Source organism: Ursus maritimus, unplaced genomic scaffold, assembly GCF_017311325.1.
Source record: "Ursus maritimus isolate PB19 unplaced genomic scaffold, ASM1731132v1 scaffold_11, whole genome shotgun sequence".
Lineage (NCBI taxonomy): Eukaryota > Metazoa > Chordata > Mammalia > Carnivora > Ursidae > Ursus > Ursus maritimus.
Genome location: NW_024423453.1, coordinates 30243898 through 30270564, shown reverse-complemented (window position 1 = coordinate 30270564; position 26667 = coordinate 30243898). Strand labels below are relative to the sequence as shown.

The 26667-nt window shown below is 46.1% G+C and overlaps 1 protein-coding gene across 5 annotated transcripts; it reads right to left on the bottom strand.

Moving 5' to 3' along the window:
- Nucleotides 1-635: 635 nt before the first annotated feature.
- MGST2 (microsomal glutathione S-transferase 2) lies at nt 636-22885 on the bottom strand. 5 transcript variants are annotated; one of them, XM_040626326.1, is made up of 8 exons: nt 22640-22885; nt 18003-18102; nt 8713-8796; nt 4929-4999; nt 4299-4340; nt 3963-4013; nt 1444-1525; nt 636-961 (listed from the first exon to the last, which is right to left on the bottom strand). In XM_040626326.1, exons 1-8 carry the CDS (start codon nt 22695-22697, stop codon nt 832-834), a joined length of 618 nt encoding a protein of 205 aa, XP_040482260.1. In that variant the 5' UTR covers nt 22698-22885; the 3' UTR covers nt 636-831. The 5 variants fall into 5 exon arrangements, with proteins under 5 accessions (XP_040482260.1, XP_040482261.1, XP_008683636.1 ...); XM_040626327.1 differs by lacking the exon at nt 8713-8796 and having other exon boundaries at nt 22640-22862; XM_008685414.2 differs by lacking the exons at nt 3963-4013; nt 4299-4340 and having other exon boundaries at nt 22640-22861.
- Nucleotides 22886-26667: the final 3782 nt, after the last annotated feature.

Below are 26667 nucleotides of genomic sequence, written 5' to 3'. Positions count from 1 at the left end.
ACATCCGGCTCCCTGCTCAGCAGGGAGTCTGCTTCTCCCTCTGCCTCTGCCTGCTGCCCTCCCTGCTTGTGCTCTCAAATAAACAAATAAAATCTTTTTTAAAAAGATGAAGAAAGTAAAGAAGGGTCATTTGCATCGTGCCACACAGTGACTGCACCGCGGGGTCACAACAGCTGCTGACCCCAAATCCCACGCGACACAGGACGACATACAGCAGAACCCAGCCCTCGCTCCAGCTGTGACCATGACCCTCCCTCCCCTGGCCAGGGGCAAGGACATCCACGGCACACTAGTGCCTGGATGGTTCCTTAAAAATGATAGGCCTCTTTCTTTTCCTTTTTCCTTTATAAAGTCGATTTCACACCCAGATTTGTTTTGTGCTATTAGTTGATGACTCTCTCGTCTGGCTACTCTGTGTGTTTGCCTGACTTCCCCCACGTGCAGCCATCTGTGCAAAGTCAGCTTGGCTGCCTTATTCGCAGCTGTCTGGAACGTTCCAGCAAGAGCAGTAGTCTCAGAGGCGGGGGACGATGGTGGCCCCACAGAGGAGCCGGCACACGTCAGGCTGCTCTCTCCCCACATGAGCAGTTGTGACTTCAGCACGCGCTTCAAGAAAAGAGCCTGGGCACTGAGGATACGGTTCCAGCCCTACGTGGCAGACTTTAATTCTTCAACAGAAAAGGTATTCTCTAAAGGGTATGTTCCTACAAAGCCATTTCAGGAAAAACAGAATAAAGACTTTTCTTTTTAAAAATTGATCAGCTGACCCCACATAATCTTCAGGGTGGACACAGCTTCTGCAAGTATTTGGGCAAAGGGGCGGGGGGGACATTAGAAGGGTCTCAGTTTCTTGGCGACATTGACGTCCAGGTATTCGTCCAGGAAGCTGTTTGCAATTCCCAGGGCGCCTAGGACTGTCAGCAAGGCCAGACTCCCCAGACTCAGCCGGAAACCGGTGATCCTACGGGACAGACACGAGGCAGAGAGGGGTTAAGCAGCTGCAGGGATGGAGGGAGGCGGCCTGAGGTCGGCTGCTCGCTGCTGGCACCGCCCAGAATGTCCAGGTTTCTGCCATTCGAAAATTCTGATTCATCACATAAATTAAAGGGGATGCCTAGCCACAGAGATTGGCTCCTTTGAACATTCAAGGATCATCGAGACTGGGCAGGATCATTTCCTTTGCAAGTTTTTGGAGATCGTGCACGATTCTTGCAAGGATTTCAAGTGTGGTGGCCACGAGTGCACACTGAGGGCAGAGTTTGTGCGTGCCGTTCCCGTCGCACCCCTCGTTGTGCACGGCCTGGTAAGAAGGGTCTTGGGCCACACAGATCAGTCACGCGACCACGACCCTCGGGGCTGTTAACACCCTCAGGAACGTGCAGCTAGCTCAGACTGCCCCCTGCTACTCTTTGCCGAAATACCCAATTCGTAGCTTCTCCTTACCTTTTTTTAGCTGCTTCTGAATATCCCCAGAAATACTGGTGACGGGCATATATGTACAGCAGACCCAGACAGGTAGCAAAAACTATAGAGAAAAAATAGAGCAGGTACAGAATATGCTGGTGGTCTCTCAGCATGTGACAGGACAACTGAGAAGATGCTCACAAAACGTGTACGTGTCCGGAATACACAAACAGCTCCGACAATTCAATCGTGGAAGGAAAACAACTTAATTTTTTTAATGGACAAAATATTTGAATAGATTATTCAACAGGAAGATAAGCAAATGTACCCATAAGCACACGAGGGCTTTTTTCAACATTATTCAACATCATTCGGTATCAGCAAACTGTATCTTAAAACCACAACAAGGGGGGCTCCTGGGTGGCACAGCGGTTGGGCGATTGCCTTCAGCTCAGGGCGTGATCCCGGCGTTGTGGGATCGAGCCCCACATCAGGCTCTTCCACTATGAGCCTGCTTCTCCCTCTCCCACTCCCCCTGCTTGTGTTCCCTCTCTCGCTGGCTGTCTCTATCTCTGTCAAATAAATAAATCTTTAAAAAAAAAAAAAAAACCACAACGAGATGACACCACTGCATGCCCACTGTAACGGCTAGAATTTAAACAGACCAACAACACAAAATGTTGGCGGTGTTGGAATCCTCATATTTTATCTGTGGAAACGCAAAATAGTACAGCCACTTTGGGAAAAGTTCTGGTAGTTTCTTATGAAGCTAAACATACCTTTGACCTCGCAATTCCATTCCTATATATTTACGCAAAAGATATGAAAGCACGTGTCCATAAAAAGACTTGTACAGAATGTTCACTGCAGCTTTATTCATAATAGTAAAAATGAGAAAGAGGCCAGAAACCTATCAACAGGAGAATGGATAACAAAACTGAGATAATCATACTACATACAGAATACCACTCAGCAACAGAAAGACACGGACACTTGCAACAACACAGCGAGTCTCAACATTTCGCTGAGTGAATGAAGCATTGCCTAAGAGTACATACTGTATGATTCCAATTATGGAAAGTTCTAGAATGGGCAAAACTAAAGTATGATGAAAAAGACTGGAATAGTTCTGTCTCTGAAAGTGCCTAATGAGGAGGGGCATACGTGGGAGGAGGCATTAAGAAAACTTTCTGGGAGGGATAAAGAAAGGGGGGGTAATCAGAAGGGGGAATGAAACATGAGAGACTATGGACTCTGGGAAACAAACTGAGGGCCTCAGAGGGGAGGGGGTGGGGGATTGGGATAGACCAGTGATGGGTAGTAAGGAGGGCACGTATTGCATGGTGCACTGGGTGTTATACACAACTAACGAATCATCGAACTTTACATCGAAAACCGGGGATGTACTGTATGGTGACTAACATAATATAATAAAAAATCATTTAAAAAAATAATAAAATAAAATAAAATAAAAAGAAAACTTTCTGGGGGTGCCTGGGTGGCTCAGTCAGTTAAGCGTCCAACTCTTGGTTTCAGCTCAGGTCATGATCTCAGGGTCGTTAAACTGAGCCCCACATGCTTTTCCCTCTCCCTCTACTCTTCCCCCTGCTCTCTCTCGCAAATAAATAAATAAACAAACAAAGTCTTTAAAAAAGACAAACTTTGAGTGGTAGTCATGTTCTGCTTCTCGATGGGTATACACTTGTTAAAACTCATTGAATGGTCCATGTATGGTCTGTGCCTTTCACTATACAATACATCAATTTCACCTAAAGAAATGCAGAGTATGGCATGATCTTCTGCCATCTTGTCCAACAGAAAATATCTGTATTTTCCCTACCATGAGGGACACCCTCTCTTCCTCAGCACCCAAAGGATGCAGATTGCGAGAGCTCTCGGGTACACACTTAGAGTCTATCTGTGGGGCTCTGATATCCTGGATAAAATTAAATTCCATATTTTATTAGATCACAAACATTTTCCTTAGTTTCTACTCTATACCGGGTATTATTCTAAGGATTAGGGTTAGCAATGAAATAGATACAAGCTCCCTACCTTTATGTCTTTATCAGCAAAGACAGACAACAAGGAGAAAAATTAGAAGAACATCACAGAATTGAAAATGCAGTGAAGGAAATGGCACAGGACAAATGGAACAGCGGGGGCCGGCCGCCCTTAGACAGGGCTCAGGGAAGGCCTCCTGAGGGAAGGACGCTTGCGTGGGGCCTGCGGGTGAGGAGGAGGGGGCCAAGCAGAGAGGAGATGGGGGGTGGGCACCTGGCCTGTGAGGGAGGAAGTGGAGATCCCGGAGCAGGCTGCACTTTTGACCCCCCCCCCCAGTCTAATGACTTAACTCCCGCAAAGACAATGAGAACTATTCACGGCAACTGATAGGCAACCTAACTTTTCATGAGAAAGAAGGAAAATTATGACAGAAAATCCTTTTCTGACAGTGGGCCTCATTCTGCCCATTACAGTGAAATTCAAAGGGTCAAATAGCAGAGACTGAGCCCCACTATCAAAGACACTTTCCTTAGGAGTTGTTAATGCAGTCTTACCTGACAAGGAACACCCGCCTTCATTCACGGCCTCAGGGGACAAAAATGCAAGTTGGATTAGAGTTAAGAAGTCTCTCTCTGAAGGACATTTTATCTGAAATTCCTCCGTTGACAGTAAAAATTACAAGAAGACAGTGATGGGGTTGCCTTTGAAAGCAGCTGGATTGGGGTTTATTGAAATCTTAGCCATCCAGTGTCAGACCCAAATGAGGTGATGAAAGTTATCGGAAACCAAAAGAGATTGAATTTCTCCAACTAAGGCAGCTGCTGCTGCTCCGACCCCCTGTTCAAGGAAACAGGCGGAGCTGGGTTAGGCCTTCAGCGCACCAAGGATATCCCCGATGTTTGCAGAGCTGCTACACACAGGAACACTGCATCCTTGAGAAGGCAAGAAAAGGCACATGTGTTCTTGGGAAAATACCTACAGACCCTGCCTGTACTTGACAGCCAGTTTTCTCCTATACTGAGGAAGGTGAAATTGGACAAATGACTTAACCTGTGATTTAGTTTCCTCATCTGTAAAGGAGGCATTAATTATAGAACTACCTCATAGGAAGGTTTTTAATCCTGTATATCCTGTACATTGGATAGGTTTGGAAATTTAAAACAGGACCTGGTATATAGTAAGTGCTCAATAAATAACAGCTATGATAATTAGGGTGAACTGTTGCAGAGAAACTAGAATTAAGGAATCAGAGTTGAAGACAGAGCTCATGTCATTTTCATCTGGGAATGCCCAGCATACAGTTTGTTCGAAGTTGGTTTTTTTTTTATTACTGAATTAAATTGAAATGAAGCCAAAGTTAGCTTATCTGCAGGGCATTGCTCTTTGATGCACAGAGACATGGATTGTTTTGTTTAAAACGGTTTCCGGGATCAGTAGATATATGGTTGCACATCTGTCCCTTAATGGTTCTAAGAACCACAGGCATCATTAGAACAGAGTTGATTGTATTTTAAAATTACCTTGATTGAAATACCATCCAGCGATCCACAATGTAATCAGAAATATGGGGTAAAACTCCACACAGTTTTGTCTGCAGGAAAAAATAAAGACATGGGTTTTTTTTTTTTAAGATTTTATTTGTTTATTTGAGAGAGAGACAGAGATAGTGACAGAGAGAGCAGGAGCAGGGAGGAGAGGGAGAAGCAGGCTCCCTGTTGAGCAGGAAACCCTATGATGCAGGGACCCTAGGATCTTGACCTGAGCTGAAGACAGACCCTTAACCAACTGAGCCACCCAGGCGCCCAGACATGGGTTATTTTATGAGAAAACTATACACCAAAATATTATTCTTTCATCCGGAGGTAAATGTCTAATCTCTTCTTATAAAAATAATATATTACATGAAAACTTAGATGTCTTTTCATGTCAAATGATTCTTCCAAGACTCAAACATTGTTTAAACCTCAGATCAGGGCCAAGAATCACTTTCCTACACGTAAGCCGCCAGTAGCAGGAATGAATTCTAGCTCTTTTCCAAAAGACAGACCTTGAGATGGTCCTGATTCTAAGCCTACAATTCATTCTGCATCTTCTCTAAAGAACCCAGGAAATAACACAATTTATAGTAATCAGATTTCTTCCCAAAAATCCCTACACACTCATTGCCATCCACTTGAGTTACTCAGCACTTAAAATAGAGTTTTCAATAATCCCCCTAAAATCTCCTGAAGTAAATGAGTATTTTTCATTCCCATTTTACGGAGAAGAAAACTAAGTCCCGAGAGCACAAACTGACCGATGCCTTGCAGAGAATCAAAGGCACTGTGTCACCACCAGATTCCAAAGCTCTGTCCTAACATCAAGTCAGATGGCCTCTATTCATAGAAAACTTGGACGGAAAATCTGATACTATTTTAAGCAAAAAGGAACAGTTCTCTGGGAACTATAATTCATCCGCACCTAGCAAAGGGAAAAAAGATGAGTTAGAGTCATTCTTCCCGCGCTGTGCCCCCAAGTGATCCTGGTTAGGTTGGCTGAGCTCCTTGCTGTATCACAACCGGAAAGAACTCTGTCATCTGTAATGTCGTGTGTTAATCCTGGTGGCAGCGGCATAGTGCAGAGAATTTGAAATGATTCCACATTCTTCCTTCAAGCTTGGGTACCTAAGGTTATGAGACAACTGGCCCGGAAATAGTTGATACCGGTTCTTTAAGACCTGTATCTTCCAGCCAAGGTCACCACGAGTGACTTTCTTTTCTTAATTTAAAAAAAAAAAAAAAAAAAAGGTTGTTTTATTTTGCTTTTGTCACCGAGATGGCCAACAGGTGGCTCTGGAACTTCCTTCCTCCCACGGATACACGGATTGCCCAGCCACACACACAGCAATTCCCTCTGAAAGAAACCCAAAAGCTGCTGAGTGACTCCTCCAAATACCCACACTGAAACAGGCGGGAAAGGCTGCGACACACTTTCGCCATACCCCTCACCCCCACCCAGCACCAGACCAGAAGCTTCTCCCCGAGGACCCCACAGAGAGCCCGCCACCTTTTAAGACTTCCGCTTGAGGTCTGGGCCCCCAAAACACCTAGCTCTGAAAGCTAATGGGGCTTGCAGCCACAGGATTTGGGGGAGCACTCTAGCAGGACAGCGGCACGATCCCTCCTTTAAAGCACTCACCAGCAGGGGCTGGGTCCCTGTGCACCAACCCTGGGACTCTGGGAAGTGACCCAGAAGATAGGGGGCGGGGTGCTGAGGTCCTGGGAAGCAGGGGTGGTTAGAAGCCATTGAGATTCAGGCAAGGGTGGGACTGTCACTGCATTTGTGCTCCCCGAGGGAGGAGCCTGAAGTACTTGGGCAGTTCTGCTCCTAAGAAACGAGTCCCTTTGTCCCCTATAAGCAGTTAGTCACTGTTGGTCTCACCCTGGCCTCAGATCTTAGCAGTGCTCATTATCCTTTGCTCCTGGCCCCACTTGTGCTGACCTGCCTTAAGCCCTAGTCCCTCTGAAAGGAGGCTCTGACCATGTGTTAATATCACCTGGCAGAGACCAAAAGTAATTGTCTGACGGCCCGGGCCCGGCTGCATGCCGATGCTCTCCTCTGTAGCTGCCTGCCCAGAACACCAGGTATTGCTTGACCTTGCAACCCATTCTACCTGTTCAGTATGACCTCTCCCCCCACCACCAACCACCAGCCTGCGACCAGGTCTTTCTGCCACCGCAGTTCAGTGGTTCCTGCCTGGATGTGTCCCAAGATAGCTCGTTCACAGCCAGTTCTCCACAAACATTGTTTAACTCAAGGGGACCGACTTCGGAAAACGTGTTCTTCACAATCCTATCGGTGACTAATTACAGTTACATTGACAAGAAAACTAAAATGAAAATAATTTCTGGTCTCTTTTGGACATGAGAGCAGATATGTTCTGTCCTCTTAGGATAGGTGAGCCTTAGGAAAAGTATCCAAATGCAACAGAAAACAGCTGGCAGCACTGTGCCCATCTCCCTTCACAGGGAAGAGAGGGGGCAGCTGATTACGGCCACTGACGGACTGTCCCCTTTCCCATGTGCCCGCACTGAGGGAGACGCATCTGTCTCCTCTTCCCTGGTCAGAGCCCTCTTTGCTCAAGAATCCTGTGCGCTTTTGATATTTAAACTTCCCATAAAATGATGAGGGGAGAAGAGTTTCCTTTGTTATAGGCAGATGTCACCACATGCCCCACATTCTACCGAGGGGCAATAACAGAAAGAGTTTGCTAGAAGGAGAGTATGGTGACCAGTCCTCCTAGTTTGCCCTAGACTGAGCAGGATTTCAGAACATGGGACTTTGAACTCTATAACCAGGATGGTCCCAGATCCATGTCTCGGTCGGCCTAGACCTGAGGGTTTCCTGGGACACGGCACTTTGAGTGGGAAAGCGCCAGGCAAACTGGAAAGAGCTGGTCACCAGAAAGGATGACCCAAAGGAGCCTGTAGAGATGGAGTCGTTAAAGCTGCTGAAACCCCTCAGGGTTCGTCCCCAACTCCCAACTCCAAAGCCTGGCTGTGGGGCCCCTCAGAGCCCCACTTGGCCCCAGGGCCGGCGGTAGTGAGGACAGTCCCGAACTAAGTACCATTTGATCCTGCCTCCATCGTGAACTGTGCCGCTCAGGTCACCTCATTTTGGAAAAAAGAATCCAACAGTGGCCTGACAGCCAAACTGAGCAGTTCCTAAAGCACAGGTCTCCAAATTTTGTTGACTGTATAGTTCTCAGGATTGCACGCCCCATAAACACACACACACGTCCTCCTGCACGCAGCAGAGGCGGCCAGCTGGCCACAAAGATGGCGTGCGTTTGCGCTGCGCAGTAGCTGCCCGGCCAGCGACCAGACGCGCGGCCGTCCAGGATCGGGGCGGGGCTATTTCCTGCCAGTGGAAAGACAAAGTAAAATGTCACTTCTGAGCCAGATGGTTAAGAAGCGGCTGTGCCAAGCTCCCTTCCCCCACACACTGGCTGAGTGGGGAGAGCCCTGGGGACATGGATGGGGACGGATCCCTGAGATGGACGGAGCGCAGGCCTCGAAACGGCCATGTGGAAGGCCCCTCCCCCAGGATCCCCCATAGGGGACCCTACATGAACGGGCGGCACATTTCCATTGTGTTAAAGCAGTGGGAATATGGGGCTGATCCATTAGCACAGCTCACAGAATCAACAGGAAAAGAATATCATGTACATTCTAAAACACACACAAAACAGGAATTAAAGAATGAGATTTTAAGAGCAAATATAAATAGAAGCTCCCGAATGTCCTCACCCTCACAGCAGATTACCTCGTGCACCCGCAGCATGGCCGCGTCCCTTGGGAGAACTCTGACCTCACACTCTTCTGAACAGCTCTGCTGTTTGGTAGATTTCTAATAAAGGCACAATAGGAGACTGTGTAGGACGCTCTTGTTCATAGAAAATGTGAACGAGGTACGGAAGGGAAAAATCTGATTAGCTAGAGTACCTTTCTAATAGTATAACACGTTTAAGAAATAAAACAGACAAGGCAACTTCAAGGCTTCTTAGGACGTTCTCCCCTCTCGAGTTCTTGTTTGCCCCTTTCTCTTTCTCCTTCTGCTGGGGTGACTCATTCGGAAGCAGTGGGCCGCCCACCGCCAGGAGCGGCTTGCTCTATTAACAGATGACCCAGCCTCCGGCTGCTGACTTTTGACCCTGGAAGGTCTTTTCGATTATTACACTGGCTGAGGGTCAGAGCAACAGGTTAATATGCTCCGAAAAGGCTCACGGATGGAAGGTGCTGGGGCTAATCTTTCTATAGAGATTCATAACTATCTGAATTGCTCCTTGTCGAGTTAACCCTTGTGTGGGAACACCAGAGGGCAGGTGGCACGGACAGCAGGAGGGCAGGAGCCCAACCCCCCATTCAGGGGTGCTGCTAAGGGAGTGAGGCTTACAGCTCATCCCCACTCCTGCTGCTTCTCGTCCCCCCGCCACCTGAGACGCGGCCAGCTTGTGTGACAGAGTTATCTGGTGCTGGCATGGACTGACTGTTGGTGTCCCTCAAAATTCATAGGTTGAAGACCCAACCTTCCAGTGTGGCTGGATGTGGAGTAAGAAACTAATTAAGGCGAAATGAGGTCAGAAGGGTGGGACCCTGATCCAATGGGATCGGTGTCCTCCTAAGAGGAGACACCAGAGAGTTCTCTGACACCCACCAGACTCACTCTGCCCAGCTCCTTCTCTGTCCTCACATGCACACACCAAGGAAACGACAAGTGAGGACATGGCAAGAAGGCAGCCATCTGCAAGCCAAGAGAAGAGAGCTCTCACCAGAAATCCAAGCAGCCAGAACCTTGATCTTAGATCGAGATCTTGATCTTCTAGTCTCCAGAAGTGTGAGAAAACAAATGTCTGTTGTTTAAACCACCCAATCTGTGGTATCTTGTTACAGCAGCCCAAGCTGACTAATACCGATGGTTTTGGAAGAGGATGCTACGGTTTGAAGAGCTCATCGTTTAGGGTCTGTCTCTCACTTCGGGGACCCCTAGCCCTTTCTAACTCCGTGGATAAGTACATCTTAGGCTTTCAGCCAATATCTAAGATGAGTGCACTTGTAAGAAAAATGGAGCCATGTTTACTGTCTCTCTTTAACTTATGTGTACTTATTACAAAAATAGTGATTTACATTACTTATAATTCTAGTATTGCAGAATACCTGAAAGTTTTCCTTTGTGAATTTTCCTTTCTCCATAGTTTGCAGACATACATTAGAGCCACTAGTTTTAATCTCTAAATTTCAGGATTTGAATTCAAAATGACTATAAAAAGTAAGTGAAACAACAAAAACAAAAAATTTACAGCTATAGTAAAGTGAGAAGTGGGTACTATTTCTAAAGAATACTCGGATTCCTGATGATTGAGTTTACTTGTGGCAGGCTAATTCTGGAACAGGAACTGATTCATTCAGTATTAAGCAAATAGGGGTACATTCAAAGAACTAAGCAAGAGGAAATTCTTCTATCTTTTTTTTAATATAAATTTTATTTATTTATTTGACAGAGAGAGAGCCAGCAAGAGAGGGAACACAAGCAGGGGGAGTGGGAGAGGAAGAAGCAGGCTCCCCGCAGAGGAGCCTGATGTGGGGCTCGATCCCACAACGCCGGGATCACGCCCTGAGCCAAAGGCAGACGCCTAACTGCTGTGCCACCCAGGCGCCCCAGGAAATTCTTCTATCTTACCCAGCGCTGACAAAACCATTGTTGGGACACTACATGCTTCTAGGTTTCCAGTTTAGAAATAGTATGAAAAATCTTAGTCTAAAGAGAACAACCAAAATTTTTTAATCACTGGGGGGAAAAGCTGAAGAATTATTACTACCTAGCCTCAAAATACAGAAGATGAAAGATATTAATAATGGTCCCCAACTGTATGAAAAAGACTGGGGTCATTAGCAGGCTCTTCTCTTCTGGTGAGAATAGAATCAGAGGGAATGTACTTAAATTGCAACAAGATCAAGGTATTACTTGGATCTACTTTTTAGATTTATAAAAGCCTTCAATCTAAAGGGATCAAGGTACTCAAATTAGACTAGATAGAATTTTCTAAGCTTAGCAATAACATGAAGGAATGGCCCATGTTGAAACTATAGTTGCTTTGTTCACAAGTTTAAAAATGTATTCTAAAAATGTATTCTAGCAAAAGACTGCAAAACTCTAGACAGAGTCCTCTCCAAGACCCTCCCTGTAGGAGGGGAAGAGGAACTGAATGGGGAAGAGGCCCTGGGCTGGTAATATGGGTAAACTGGGCCCCATAATAATCACCTCTGCTTGGCAAATGACTATCCAACCTGAGGTGAGCTTGAGACAAGAAATAGGTATTTCTGTGATAGTCAGAGGGACCCTGAAGTGATAGTTAGGAGATGTCAGTTTCCACTTAGAGATAGGACTAGTTCTAACACCAGGCTTCTCGGCCATACTTAGGGCAAAACAGGAGGAAAAAAGAGCAGGGGAAAAGACAGCATTTCTGATATAGCCACGATCATAAGACCTTCAAGGGAGGCTGAAGGACTCAAGGCTTTGGTTCAGGAGAGCCAGAAAAGAAGTGCATTTCCTCTCAGAGATTTGCAGAGCTCAAGAGAGCCTACCCTTGAAGACAAGAATAGCCAAGAAGGCTTTGGAATGACCTGGTTATCCCAGGGGATCCTGCCCTAACTACCTCAGATAAAATTAAAATGGCTTCACTAGCAGTGAATTCAATCTGATTTGGCCTGATTTACCTAAACCTTATAGTGTGAGCTAAGATTTGGTCTTGTGCTATGGAACATCTAAGAAGAAATTCAGGGAAGTGAGTAGGCCATCCCCACTCACCCTTCAGAGAGAACCCAGGACAATTACTACTATGCTCTTGAAGGCATTTTATGACTCCTCACTCCCTCCACCCCAGTTGTTGGCCATTATTTTTTAACCCCTCTTCATTCTGCCATGATTAATCAATGAGAACAAACAAAACACTTCTAACAAAGAAATTAGGTGTGTATACTTTTTTTTTTATAAACAGCAACTTAAGAGAAGTATTTCAAAATGGTGTCCAGCTATAGAAGAGAAGAGAGAGGGGCACCTGGGTGGCTCAGTCAGTTAAGTGTCCCACTCTTGGTTTCAGCTCAGGTCATGATCTCAGAGTCGTGAGATGGAGCCCCAAGATGGAATTTGTGCTCAGCACAGAGTTTGCTTGGGATTCTTTCCCCCTCCCTCCTCTTCTCCCCCTGCTCCTCGTCCTCCTCACTCCCACCCGCACTCTAAAATAAATATATAAATCTTTAAAAAAAAAGGGGGGGGGGGAGAGAGAAGGAAGAGAGCAATAACTTGAAAGAAATCAAACATGTGGAAAGTTTAAGAACAAACAGAACCAGAAGCAGCCCGACGACTGAGTGTGTTGGAAGCCCAACAACTCCCCAACGGAAAGTTCTTAGATGGCGGAAGGCAAGATAGGAAGATGTGGAATTTCCTCCTGGGATGATTTTTATAACTAGTACAGTGTCTCCCAAACTTCAGGCATTAAAATATCACTGTCAAAATTTTAGCGTCTCCATGGAACACTTACTATTTTTCTATAAATCAACTACTTTTTTTACCTAAATTAGGGAGAATGAAATTTATGAGTAGAAAAAGAACATCACTTTCCAAATAAAGTATAAAAATAAATCCCATGAGAACAAAATTTGCCAAGTTCTCATTAGATGCTGTTGATTGCTGATGGCTCAGAGCACGAGACCCTCCCTGACGAACAGGAGAACGGATGTTCAAGAGGTGTTGCGAACACATCACAAGGACTCCATGCTAAACGTGACAGATCGAACCCGTGCTTATTTCTTCTCCCTCCTGAAACCTCACTAAAATGCCAGTAAAGGGAAAAAAATAGATATAAAGTCATCGAGAACAAAGAATGCGGGAGCAGACACAGCAGTGGAAGGGAGATGTTTGCCAATTTCTGAGGAAGGACAGCACTCAGGGGAAGAGCAGCTGAGCTGACAGAGTGCAGACAGACAAAGCCTAATGCCTGCAGAAGGAAGGGCCAATGAGGACTAAGACACTGCTCATCCCAGAACCCCAAGCAGCTCGGGAACTGGGGACTCCAGGTCCCTTTGAGGCCAAAGGCTGAAAAGGGAAGAACTGGTTGACAGACTCTAGTAAGGAGTGCTTTAGCTCCCCTCCCCCTCGGAGCCCCACCCCTACTTCCCCATCCCAGGAGATGGGAGGTCTATTGTCTAGAGAACCGGAACCAGAGAGTCGCAGGGGGGTCCAGGAACAATGGAGGGTAGGGATAAGATCCTGTACTGGAATCCGTGTGAACCTACATACTGTGTATTGGAAGAACCCTCCTTCCTTCAGCCACCACACTTTCAGGTTGCTAGAAGTGAGACCTATCATACCCATCCTCTTCCCTCATCCCACCCATACTTGCCTGTCCCCACAGGAGGCTAAAGAGTTTTCTCTGAGAAACCAAATGGTCCCAGAAAGAGGACCTACAGATACTGACGTTTGGGGCTCTCCAAAAGAAAGCCGCTGCTGTTGATCAATCACCCTTTGGTGGCGCTGCCCGCTCAGTAAGCCCCACCCATGCACACGGAGCTTCCAGATCATTTTCTGATACTCTTTATTAAACTGGCACAGATAGCCAATCAGAAACCACTTGACATTTGAGTAAAGCTTCTAAGATCTCCTTTGCTCAGATCTCTTTGCTGGACCCCCGTCTTCTTGACTTCTAAGGCTGGTTCAGTCCTTGCTCCTCTTCTCTCCTTTATCTACACCCACTCCCTTAAAGAGTTCCTCCAGGAAAAAAAAAAAAAAGATTTCTTCCGGTGTCGCGGTTCTAAATCATTTTCATGTGCCAATGACTCTTGAATTTGTATTTCCAGCTCAGATCCCTCTGCTGAAATGCAGATTCGTCTATCCACCTGCCTGCTGTCCCTCTACTCAGATGTGTGAACAACGTACTAGGCTGTTGACTTCGCAACAAGAAGGGATCCGAGTGGCCTAGTGAATGACAATGCTACAGCCTCTCCTTCGCTGTAGCGTAGGTCACATGTCAGACACAGCAGGTCAAACAGAACCTCCCCGTCTCCCCCGCCAAACCGCTCCTCCTGCTGCCTTCTCTCTCTGTCGTCTCTCTCTGTTCTCTTGGGATGCTCAGACCAAATCGCTGAGGTCGCTCGGAACACTTCTCGCACTCCATCTTTATTACGTCGGGAAATTCTCTTGGCTGTAGCCTCAAAACATATCCAGAATCTGACCATTTCTCACCACCTCGACTGCCACCTCCCCGGTTCAAGTTAGCCTACTAACCGAATTTCCCGCTTCTACCAACCCCTCCGTAGACTGTTCTTAGCCAAGCAGACCAAGGGGTCCTTTTAAAATATAGGATCACATCACTCCTCTGTTCAAAACCTTGTAATGACTTTCTGTTTCACTCAGAGAAAAGTCAAAGTCCTTACAACGGCTTTTAAGGCCCTATATAATCCCTCCATTCCCTTTCTGACTTTACCTCCTATTACTCCGCAGCTCCTTCTTTCAGCCACGCTGACTTCCTTGCTAACCCACCAGGCACATTCCCACTTAGGGTCTTTGCACTAGTTACTCTCTCTGCCTCAAGAGTGTTTTCTCTGCACGCTCACATGGCTAACTCTACCTGCTTCAAGCCTTTGCTCAAGTGTCACCTTCTCAGTGGGGTCCACACTGACCAACTAAATAGCAACCACCCCAACTCACCCCCAGCAACGCACCCCTAGGCCCCTTACAATGCTCTCCTTTTTATTTCTCAACTTACTACCTCTTACATAATATAGAATTTCCTTATAATATTACCTGTTTACTTTGTCTTCTTTGACTATCAGGTAAACTTCAAGAGGGCAAGGATCTTTGTCTAATTTTTCACTGATACATCATAAGCTACTGGAACAGTGCCACATATCTAGAGGTGCTCAACAGATATGTGATGGGCAAATAATAAATAAAAATGAAAGACAAAGGCTAAAATAGACAAGTAAGAAGGAACTTGGAAAAAAACAGAAATGATACAAGGAATTTTTTAAAGAATATTATCATTAAAACCCTCAGATATAAGGGATTACACTGTATCCATAACATAGAAACGGGATGATTTGATAACAGCAGCAGGAACTAAAGAACAATCACAGAATGAAAAGTAATTTCTAGAAACTAAAATTGATATCTGAATTTTTTTAAAGATTAGTAAACAGAAGTTCAAGAAATTTCTCAGAAAGAACAAAGGCCAAGAAGATGAAAAACCAGAGATAAAAGAAAACTAGGTGACTCATCTGGGGGTCAACATACAACTAATATATGTTTTAAGAATAAAGGAACAAAGGGGCGCCTGGGTGGCACAGCGGTTAAGCGTCTGCCTTCGGCTCAGGGAGTGATCCTGGCGTTATGGGATCGAGCCCCACATCAGGCTCCTCCGCTGGGAGCCTGCTTCTTCCTCTCCCACTCCCCCTGCTTGTGTTCCCTCTCTCGCTGGCTGTGTCTCTCTCTGTCTAATAAATAAATAAAATCTTTAAAAAAAAAAAAGAATAAAGGAACAGAGAAAATGAAGAAGAAGAAATTCAGGGGGAAAGATATTTTTTAAAAATTCTAGAACAGAAAGACATGAGCTTTCAGGCTGTAAAAAAAGCCTCATCTAGGGTTCAGTGTAGTGCAGACAAATGCCTCCAAGCAAGCACAGCACCATAACATCTTAAGACATTGCAAGGAGGGGAAGATCCTACAGCCTCCACAGTTTCCAAACAATCGCAAGTTAGAATGGCATAGAACATCATGATGATATCAGTGGAAACTAGAAAATAATAGAGGAGTATTTTCAAAATTCTGAGGGTAAGGATTTTTAACATAGAAATACATGCTTAACCAAGCCATCAATCAACTGTGAGGCAGAATAAAGGCATTTAGAAAAGTAAAGTCTTAAAATTTGACCAACTATTCATCTTCTCTCAGGAAACTTCTGCAGGGTATGTTCCACGAAAATGAGAGAAGACCAATACACAGGAAAATAGGAAATGCAGGAAAACAGGCAATCCAAATCAGGAGAATATAAGGAAAATTCCTAGGATGATGACAAATAGTCCTACAATGACTGCGTGTAGCAGGTTTAAAAAAACATCCTCCAGACTAGAGCAGAAAGATGGAGGACTCAAGCAGAAATGATCCAAGAAATAAAACAAATGGTATTACTAGATTAATGTATTTGAATGTATTAAGAGAAGATTTTTAGTTCTGTTAAGATTTGACAATGAAACTAAGGAAACAAATAAAGAAAGAGGCAATCATTAACCCCAGGTAAAACAAAAAATTTCACAAGGAGATGAAATCATACTATACTATTTGACTCAGCTTTGAACATTACTTAGTTAATTACAATAATATAAACATTGGCTATTGGTTTAACTCAACAAAGTGATATAACTGTACTATAAGGTGAAGGTCAGGAAAAGAAGAAGTGGAGAGACACGAAATTCTTTCTTCCATAAAAGGAAGCTAATTGATAACGTCTAAAATTTATGAATCAATAAATAGCAGTAAAAGCATAATGTTTATAAATATGGAAGTAAATACCAAAAGCAGTGGTCAGAAGGGTGCCAATGGTTGTCTCTGGGGTTGGATTGGCAGCAAGGAGAGTTATTTGTTGCTTTCAAGCTTGTAATCTCACTTTATTTTCAGACATACATGTATTACTCTGATAAAAATAAATATTGGAGTGTGGGACATACTGGGACTAAACCAATACTTTCCACTTGACATAATGATAAAGATTCAAAGACAATTGAAATGGAAATGAGTTTCTCATCATGTTGTTCAATGTTACTGAAAATCGTATGTTGGGCATAAAGTTTCAGTCAAGCAAGGGATCAAGCTCTGGAGATCTGCTGTACTACGCTGTGCCCCTACTAACAATAATGTTTTATACATTTAAATTTTTTGAGAGGGTATATCTCATGTTACATGTTCTTACCACAACAAAATTTTGTTGAAAAAAAACATGTTTATGCACCTCTTAAAATTATCTCTTCTATTAACATCCCACACTTCAGGCCTGGGGAAGTCTGTGCAATTCTTGTTGAAGCAAAGAGAAGGCCAAGAGAACAATGCTGTCAGCTCAAAGATCATGACTTGCCCAAAGTGATTCAAGATGTAATAAAAAGCTGAATAATCCAATCATCATTAACAAAATCAAATTCCATGGTTTAAAATTTTTTCCACAAGGAAAACATCAGGTCAGATCGTTTTACAGGCAAAATCTAACAACTCTGAAGGAACACACTCTCCCAATCTTATTGAAATTCTCTGAGAAAATAATTCTCTAACTCATTCCATGAGATTAGTATAAACTTGATATCAAAGTGAGACAAAGATCATATAAGAAAGGAAAATTATAGGCCCACGTCACTCATGACATAGATGAAAAATCCCAAAGTATTAACAAAAGAACCAAGTGACATATAAATGGTGACACATGCAATGTTTCTAAAAGCACTTATTTGGGGGGTGAGGTCTAAAGGGAGCCCTAGCATCTGCAGCAGCCAAATCCATGGTGTTTATGATGGAACATTCTGTGTGGATCTGAAAAGACAAGCTGATCAAAATCACTACAAGTATGTCTGAAATGGAAAGTTTTCTCATTCTCACAGATTTGGGATTTTAGGAAATGGCTCACGGACAGAGGATAATACTGACCCACCTCTGTTTCAAGTGGAAAGGAAAAATAAAGATAGAAAATTGATGCCATAGCTAATCCAGCTGGAGGCTATCGAACTCTCGGGTTACTCAAGGGGCTAATCTTTAACCAAACTGCTGTGCTTAGAGATGTACAGCAGTCTTTCCTAAGATCCCAGCCTTTTCTGTAAATGTACCCTCTAAATTCAAAATACAGTGGGGAGAGACTCCATGTGCTAGATACTTCAAGCTTCAAGCATCCTGAGAAGCGGCTTGGCTGTGAAGCATGGTTTGTTACAATGGGATACCTTCTCTGTCCCTCTTTCCCCTGGTCAGAATTCTCTCTTTGTGGTAGGCCCGGATCCCTGAAGGGTGGGGGAAGCATTACTTACTGTGCACGAAATATTCTTTCAAACTCTGGTGACCCAGAGACTGCCGGGGGTGTAACTTTGTATTTTAATCTTGCTTTTCCTACGTGCAAAGCAAAATAACCTGCAAGTGTATAGAGGGATTAATGATTAAAATGTGGCACATCACTATTCATTAGAAAAACACAAATTTAAACCAAAATTAGATACTACTACGTACCTACTAAAATGTTTAAAATTAAAAAGACAAATCATATCAATTAAAAAAGAGACGTAAGGCTATAAGGGCAGCCAGAATTCTCATACACTCTGGTGGGAACATAAAATGATACAATCACTCGGGAAAACCATTTGGAATGGATTTTTTTTAGTTAGACAAACGTAGACCATATGGCCAGTCACCCATGCCTAGTTATTTCCCCAAGAGAAATTAAATCATATGTCCATACAAAAACTTGTACACACATGTTCATAGCAGCTTTATTCATAATAGCCAAAAATTAGGAACAACTCTGAGATGGTTAATTTTATTGTGTCAACTAAGTTAGGCCATGGTGCCCAGCTGTTTGGTGAAACACCAGTCTCGATGCCTCTGTGAAAATATTTTTTGGATGTGATTAACATTTGTATCAGTAGATACTGAGTAAAGCAGATTACCCTCCTTGATGTGGGTGGGCCTCGTCTAATCAGTTGAGGGCCTGAAGAGAAAAGACTGAGGTTCCCCAAAGAGAAAGGAATTCTGCCCCCACACTGCCTTCAGGCTCCATACGGCAACACCAATTCTTGCTGGAATTTCCAGCCTTCCAGCCCGCCCTGCAAATTTCAGAGTTGCTGGCCCCCACAAAGGCATGAACCAATTTTTTTAAATAAATGCCCTGTGGGTGTGTGTGTGTTGTATTGGTCCTGCTTCTCTGGAAAACCCTAACACAAATGTTGGTCAACCAGCTAATGGATAAACAAGTTGTGGTATCTGTGGTTTATCCTTACAGACGACTACTATCCAACAGTAACAAGGAATGAACGATTGACACATGGAACAACATGGATGAACCACAAACATATTGTGCTGAATGAGAGAAGCCAGATCAGAAGAGAACAGTATAGTTTCACTTATATAAAATCCCCCAAAATGCAAATGAATCCATAGTGACATAAAGCAGATCAGTGGCTACCTAGAGATGACGAGAGCCAGGAGGGGGGGGTCACAAGAAACCCTTTGGGGACGATGCCTCCCTGTCTGACTCAGTCTCCCCACTATGAAATGATTATGACTTTGTTCTCCTTCCTTGGCCGCATTTGTGCCATGAGATCATCCAAGCCCAATACCAGGGTCACTTGCACCTGGAGACCAGCCCTGTAACCCTTACAGGCTTCCAGACCCACACAGTCTCCTTGGTCAGTTGTTCTCACCTCCCGCCCTATCACCCTCTTCTTCTTGCCCCACAATTAACTCTGGGGTCTATGACTTCCCTTCGGATTATTTCTCCTGGTTTTGTTCCCTTACCAGTTCTCTCCAACACGATTCTGGTCTCACTGATTTTAGGACCTGAGCATGCATTTCTTACTTGCTCATGTTTCAAAACTAATTTCCTTTGGCGCACCACGTTTCTAGCTTGTGTGACAGTCTTCGTTGTGATGCATTTCCCCCTGAGACCCGATACCATCTCCCCTCTGACAAGTCAGTAAATAGTGGGCCTGCTTTAGTACGGGCTCGCACAGCAGGCCTCTTCCCTCCCCCCGACTTCCTCTCTGCGACAAATAACCCGTCGCTCAGGTTTTAAACGCTGTAGCTGAACATCTAATGCGTATCAGTGCTTAGCTGGAGTCTCTCATTCAACCAGCAGTGGCTCCCTGAAGCCAGCCAGAGCGGGCAGAGGATCCAGAAAAGGTGGGACTGGGCACTGACGGTTTCCAGCCCGGGCTAAATCCTCGCAAGGCGGCCCCAATCTGGAGGCGCCAATGACTCATGGGCCCCGCTGGAGCCAAAAAGGAGATGTGTCTGCGGAGGGGGAATACGGAGGCCACTGTGTCCCCTGCTGCCACCATAGCACCACGGTCTTGGAGAAAACGCCTGGAAGGCTTCTGGCTTCCATCTGTAAGATGGAAACAATGAAAGATGTGTGCTCCTTCCACGCTCCTTCCACGTGGGCAATGGTGCGAGAACCTAGAGCTTCGAAACGAAGCTGTATGTGAAAGCTTTGTCTTCCTCCTGGCGAGCCATAGCACCTGCCACGCACGTCTGCGGCAGCGGCAAACAGGCGGGACGAGCTTCCGCCAAATGCTCCCCTCCCAGCCCACCCACAGCGCCGGGCCGAAGGATGCCGTTGGGCCAACATCTCCCCCGGGAGGAGAAGCCCCTTTCTGTTCTTCCAGGTCAGGGGCCTTAGAGACACCGTGGCTCCTACTGGGGTCACGAGACGAGGTGGAAAGGCTCTTTGACCTTTTCTGGACCGCATCCTTCTTATTTCCCTCCCTAACAGTCGCCTCAGAGCTACTTGAGAATATTCTCCATTTGCCGTGCCTGTCTTCCCTCTTTTCCTCACTTTCTCTGGAGGGCCGCACGTCGCTGCGATGAGTGAACTGAGACACTCCCACCCCGCCCCCGCCACAGCTCAGCTCCCGGACCCTGTGGCTGCCTCTCAGTCCAGCGCCAGCTTCTTTCTGTGGGGAGCGGCAGAGACAGCAGCAACCTCAGGCCACGCACCCTGCTGGGCACTTCTCGCCCAGCGGCCTGCTTAACCCTCTCTGATGAGGACACTGAAGGACAGACTATCCTGGCCAGGGACACCCAGCTAGTAAGTGGCTGAACTGGACAGAGAGGAGACTCTGTCTTCAAACCCTGACCTGCTTCTGCCATGGTTCATGGTGTCCCTTCTCCCTAAACACCAGACTTTTGCAGAAGCAGCAAACGCTCGTCCTCAATGTCAACAAAAGAGTTACGTCTTCTCTTTCTTTCTTTCTCTCTTTCCCCCGCCCAATCAGTAAACGTTCCCCATCTCCCACTACTAAAAAAGAGACAACAGGCCCAAAATGGAGTCATTTGCGCTAAGCTGACATCACCAAACCGAGACTTGATTCCCTCACTTAATTACGGTTCCAACCTCTCCCAGAAGTGGAACCTTACACCAGCCAATCTGGAATTGCCTTGTTAGCACTAGTGAGGCAATCTGCCCAATAGATAAATGCTATCTAAAAAAGGTGACCTTTGCCACAATCACCCCTTGCTAGCAACTTCCTGTTCTGCCCCCTTCTGCCCGTAAAAGTCTTTCGTTTCGTACAGCTCTCTAGAGCTCCTTTCTATCTGGAGATGGAATGCTGCCTGGTTCATGACTCATTGGATAAAGCCAATCAGGTCTTTACAACTTATTCAGTTGAATTTTGTTTTCTAACACCACCAAACACCACTGGCCCAGTCTCCTCCATTCTCTACCCACCCCCACCCACCCCCACCTGACCTCTGGCCACAGTTCCCACTGTCCCCTGCACCCACCAGCAAACAGAGCCGTTGTCAGCCTGGGGCATCTGTGGACCCACTCAGGGGCAGCACCAGGAGGAGGAAACAGACAGGGTTGGTATGTTTCCGCAGAGGCCTTTGGGAACCACTGGGTCAGCTCTCATGTGCTGCTTTGGTTGGCAATAAAACATCCTGCTCGACTCTGGGAAAGACTGCGACTCAAACCACAAAGTGTGTGTCTTATGGTATCATATTTTCATAAATTCACAAAAGGGACTGGTTAGGCAAGACACTGAACGTGCTTGCGGGCCAGGACTTTATCCAGGGCTGCGGTCCCTTCAGGCTGCGGCCCTCTGTGCACCCAGAGCAGTCCCTGGCTCTGCCCCCTCCCCTTCCTGGGAGGAGCACACTTAGAAAAATAAAGAAATATGTACGGAGTCTTGCTTCCCACTGTCCAGACCCCATTTAGCATGTTAAGCTGATATCATAGATAAGATGATAAGAATTGAGCAAATGTGACCCCCACGGAGCAAATGCTCTTTACATGACCAGGCAATGGAGACACCCTATTTAATAATCCTAGCAGGAAGGTGCCTTAAGATTTCACATTCATCACCTAACCTGAAGCTCGTATTTCTGCAGATTTTTTTAAACCTAATAAACATACCTGCCGTAGGCAGTTTATTTTTAAGAGATCAGGGTTCAAGAAATCACAGCCATGGTCTAAGGCAGGTACAATGTTTCCTCTGGAACACTCCGGATTAGCATGGATAGCCCACTTCCCTCGGGTTAGCGGGTGCATTTCTAACACTCATCTGAAGATCAGGGTTCAAGAAATCACAGCCATGGTCTAAGGCAGGTACAATGTTTCCTCTGGAACACTCCGGATTAGCATGGATAGCCCACTTCCCTCGGGTTAGGGTGCATTTCTAACAGTCATCTGAACTGGGCTGTGGGCCACAGACGGCGCAGCATCGCTGGGCTCCCAGAGCCTCGCTCGGCCCCTCTGCGAGAACTACTGCCTGGAATGTTCCAAATCTCCGTCCCCAGGGAAGGAAGCGCTGATGACCCAGAGTAGACTATGTCTGTGTGGCACCCGCAGCCGCCAGGAAGTAAGCATGAAACTCAAACGCCAGACCTCCCTCCCCCTACCACACACACACACACACACACACACACACACACACACACTGCCTGAGACTCTTACTTTGCTGACACGCCGACAGGACGGAGACAGCAGCCAGCAAGATTGAATGCCCAGCCATCTTCCACACGGAACGTTCTGGTTCACGGAACTATTTGTTGCAATCCAGGGAATGATAATACGCACTTTCAACTTTGCAATGTTGACTTTCCTTATAAGGTAAACAGAGCTGGAGGCTGGGGGGGGCGGGGAGAAGAAAGAAAAGGACGGTTCTAACGGCTGGGTGACCTTTGCTCTGGAACAGGAATTGGGAAGGCAGGTCAGCTGGAACTGCCAGTCACAGATCTTTATCTGGCCGGGGAGCTGCCTCCCGGCCTTGCTGGAAGTCTCTCTCCTCGCTGGCTTTGGGGCCCAGGCTCAGCCTGCGGGATTAGCCCTCCAGCGGCCGCAACCTGCAGGAAGACCTGCTCAGCAGATTCGGAAACAGCTTCCCCGCCCCCTCTGCCAACCCCTGGACCCTTGAGTCCCTTGCCCACTTCTTGTGGGGAAAGAGGTGGAAGCATTTACTTAATCCCACTGAGATTTAATGCTCATTTAAGTGGATTCTAACTTTATTCTCCAGTAAGTGGCAGAACCTGGATTTGAACCCGAGTCCAGCAGATTCCAGTTGTATCCTCCCCGCCCCCCCCCCGCCCCGTATCCTGCTGCCTCCCGCTGTCCCCTTGACTCTCCCATGGGCATGGTGACCATACATTTAAAGAAATAATAAACTAAAGTACTGTTCTGAGAAGAAGACGGCCCTCCAGGGAAGAAGTGGAGCAACAGTTTAAGTTGACTTCTTGTTTTAAGATCTTTCTTTCTTTCTTTCTTTCTTTAAGCGAGAGAGACAGAGTGCACACGCATACGCATGAGCAAGGGGTGGGAGGGACAGAGAGGGAAAGAGAAGCAGACTCCAAACTTAGCAGGGAGCCGGACATGGGGCTCGAGGCCAAGACCCTGGGATCATGACCTGAGCGGAAGGCAGACGCTTCACCGACTGAGCCACCCAGCCGCTCCTACGTTGCCTTTTATCAGACATAGCACAGTGGTCCTCATGCCCGTCAGAGCAATGCCCCATACCACTGGGCCCAGCGCGGGTCCCTCCCTGGCTGGGGGCTTCTCTACAGAACCCATTTATCCAGCCCCTCCCCTCTGTCAACACAACCCTTTTGCTCCTTAAAGATGCAGCTTCCTACAAAACAAAGTTGGGGCCCCTTTCTCATCTCACCCCCAGCTCCCTTAGAGGGAGCCCCAGGGCCAGGAGAAGGCGATGTGCTCGGCCTCACCCAGGTCTGCACTTGGGCCCCCCCCTCCCCCCGCGCCAGCACTTAGTGACGTCACAAGCTTGCCCGGGACACTGATGAGACGGGCTCATAAGGGCTGTTGTGAAGATTGAATTAGTTAACATTTACCAAGCACTTAAAACAGCACGTAGCATCTAAAACTGTGTTCCGGGTTTGTTAAATAAACCCACAAAGGGGCTTCGTGTAAGGGACCAAGGGCAGGCCACCCCGAGATGGGCCACTTTGGTGCTGATGAGGGAACAGAAGGCAAGCTGAGGACAAAGCAGAAGCTGACGCCTCACAACCCCTCCCCCAGATGGGATATATGTGACATCCTTCAGGCACTCCTGGCTGCCCTCAAGCTAAGGAAAGGAAAAGCAGTTAATTTACAGAGCACAATCCTGCAAGACCGGAGTCTCCCTCAGTTTACAAATGCCCTGGCAATTTACAAGAACAAAGCATTTTTATGAATAAACTAGCTTCCAGAAAGGAATGTGGATACAATTAAATGTCCTTATAACCTGCAGCCCACTGACATACTTGCAGTGGGCAGAGTGTAATGTTCCTCCCGGAAGCTCCCAACTATCTTCATGGGAACGCCTTGCTAGAGGGAAAGACAACCTGAACTTGACAACGGCAAGGCCTCCAGTATCCTGTGATTCTACTTTAACATATAAAAACCCTTTCGAAGCCTCCCTTTTCCTTACCTCCCCCAACCCCACAGGATATAATCAGCCACCCCTCACAACCCTGGGGCACAGGGTGCTTTAATAAACCACCTATTTGGGGCGCCTGGGTGGCACAGCGGTTGGGTGTCTGCCTTCGGCTCAGGGCGTGATCCCGGCGTTGTGGGATCGAGCCCCACATCAGGCTCCTCTGCTATGAGCCTGCTTCTTCCTCTCTCACTCCCCCTGCTTGTGTTCCCTCTCTCGCTGGCTGTCTCTCTCTCTGTCGAATAAATAAATAAAATCTTTAAAAAAATAAATAAAATAAAATAAACCACCTATTTGCACCAAAGACATCGCAAGAATTCCTTCTTGGTCCTCGGCTCCAGACCTCACCCCAGCGAACCTCACCAATATTCCAAAATCCCATCAGCGTGAAGATTATTTTGAGTTAAAAAGCAGTCAAAGCCAGTAGATTCAGGAAAAGCTCTTTACCTCCGCCTCTCAACTGCCTAAAAAGAATTGAGATAGAGAACCCGCTTCCGGAAGCGATAGATAACCACATAGATAATAGGAACCAGGTGTGGGAGACAGGAAGGAACCCAACAAGGTCTGTTGGATCGGAGTCCTCTATGCCCCATTGTTTCTGTATGGCCCAGCAAACACTTTCCCCACCTTCCTGAGGATTGCATTCCTTCCCTTTGAAGTTCCAGACCTCTACCCTCTTCTTAGTTCAGAATAACATGTATCTGTCATTTTGCCTGTCTTTGGAATTCCCATGTCTGTGCGGATTCCTCGTATGTGCACCATTAAATTTGATTTTCTCCTGTTAATCTACCCCAAGTCAATCTGATTCGTAGTCCAGCTAGGAAGACCCTTGAGGGGACAGAAAATTCTTGCTCCCCATCAGCATCTAGAAAAGTACTTAGCATATGATGTACCTAATGTTAAAAGATATATTTTAAAAGGTAAAAATCATGCCTCCCATACAAATATAAAATGAAAACACATCAAAGGTTTTATCGAATTCATTAATGAGGGAACCAAGATGACCTTTTAACTAGTTCAAAGGAGAGTTTTTAAAAAACCACACGTACATGGTGTTACTAACAAAACTCAGCTGAGAACGTGTTGAAGCCTTACTGGCTTTATGCAACTACTCAGGCGTCCAGCAGACAGGAAGGAGCTCCGAGTAGCTGAACGAAATGAAAGACTATTCTAGGCAGAAGGGGGTGGGACACGGAAGTTAGACCAGACAAAAAGTAAATTGCTTATTGCAAGGTTACTTTCCTTTAGGGCCTGGCAGGGGTTTGTCGGGCAGATTACTTAACTCCTGCTGATCAGGTGATTCCTGATGCACTGGTTTAAGATTCCATTTCGCAGAGAGCTGAAACAGTCATTAAGTCTCAGTTTATTGATGTGGGGCTTAGCCTAAGTGACTCTATTTGGGGCCGGACGTCTTGTTTTTAACCCTAGGGAATAAGGAATGCTAAAATTAATTTACAAAGAGTTGCAAACCAGGTCTGCTCACAATGCCCTGTTGGTCCCTTCAGGTTCCCTCTGCTCTCTTTGTTTTGAAATCACTAAAGAGGACAATTATGTAAGAAGGCAGATCCTAGAAGTTCAGGACAGCACCGAAACTTTCTTGTGTATTTGATTTAATGGTTTTGGCCTTCAGTACACGGCAGGGATTCTAAACTGCAAGCCAGCTGCCCTGAACTCACATCACCACTTACTAAAATAACCTCGTCAAATGACAGGCCTCAAAGAAGAGGTCTGGGCTGGGCCTGTGGGCACGCAGAGGCTCTCGGAGGGAGAGGACTGCTCCAAGAAAGAGAAACAGCAGAAGGAAGAGGGGAGCCGGGAATGGGGCCCCTGGCCACAATCTTTAGGTGTTTATAGCTCCTGTTTTGAGAAACTCGGGTACGTCCGTACTATGGAACTAGTTTGGGGAAGAAAAAAAAACAATTCCAGAGTGACCTTCTTAGCTCCCACTGATTTGCCTTCTTCCCACTTTCCAGACAAATCTTGAGATTCCCTACTCATTTTTCCAAGCCAATCCCAGCCAGTCCCCAAATCCAGATCGTAAGAGATATTGATATGA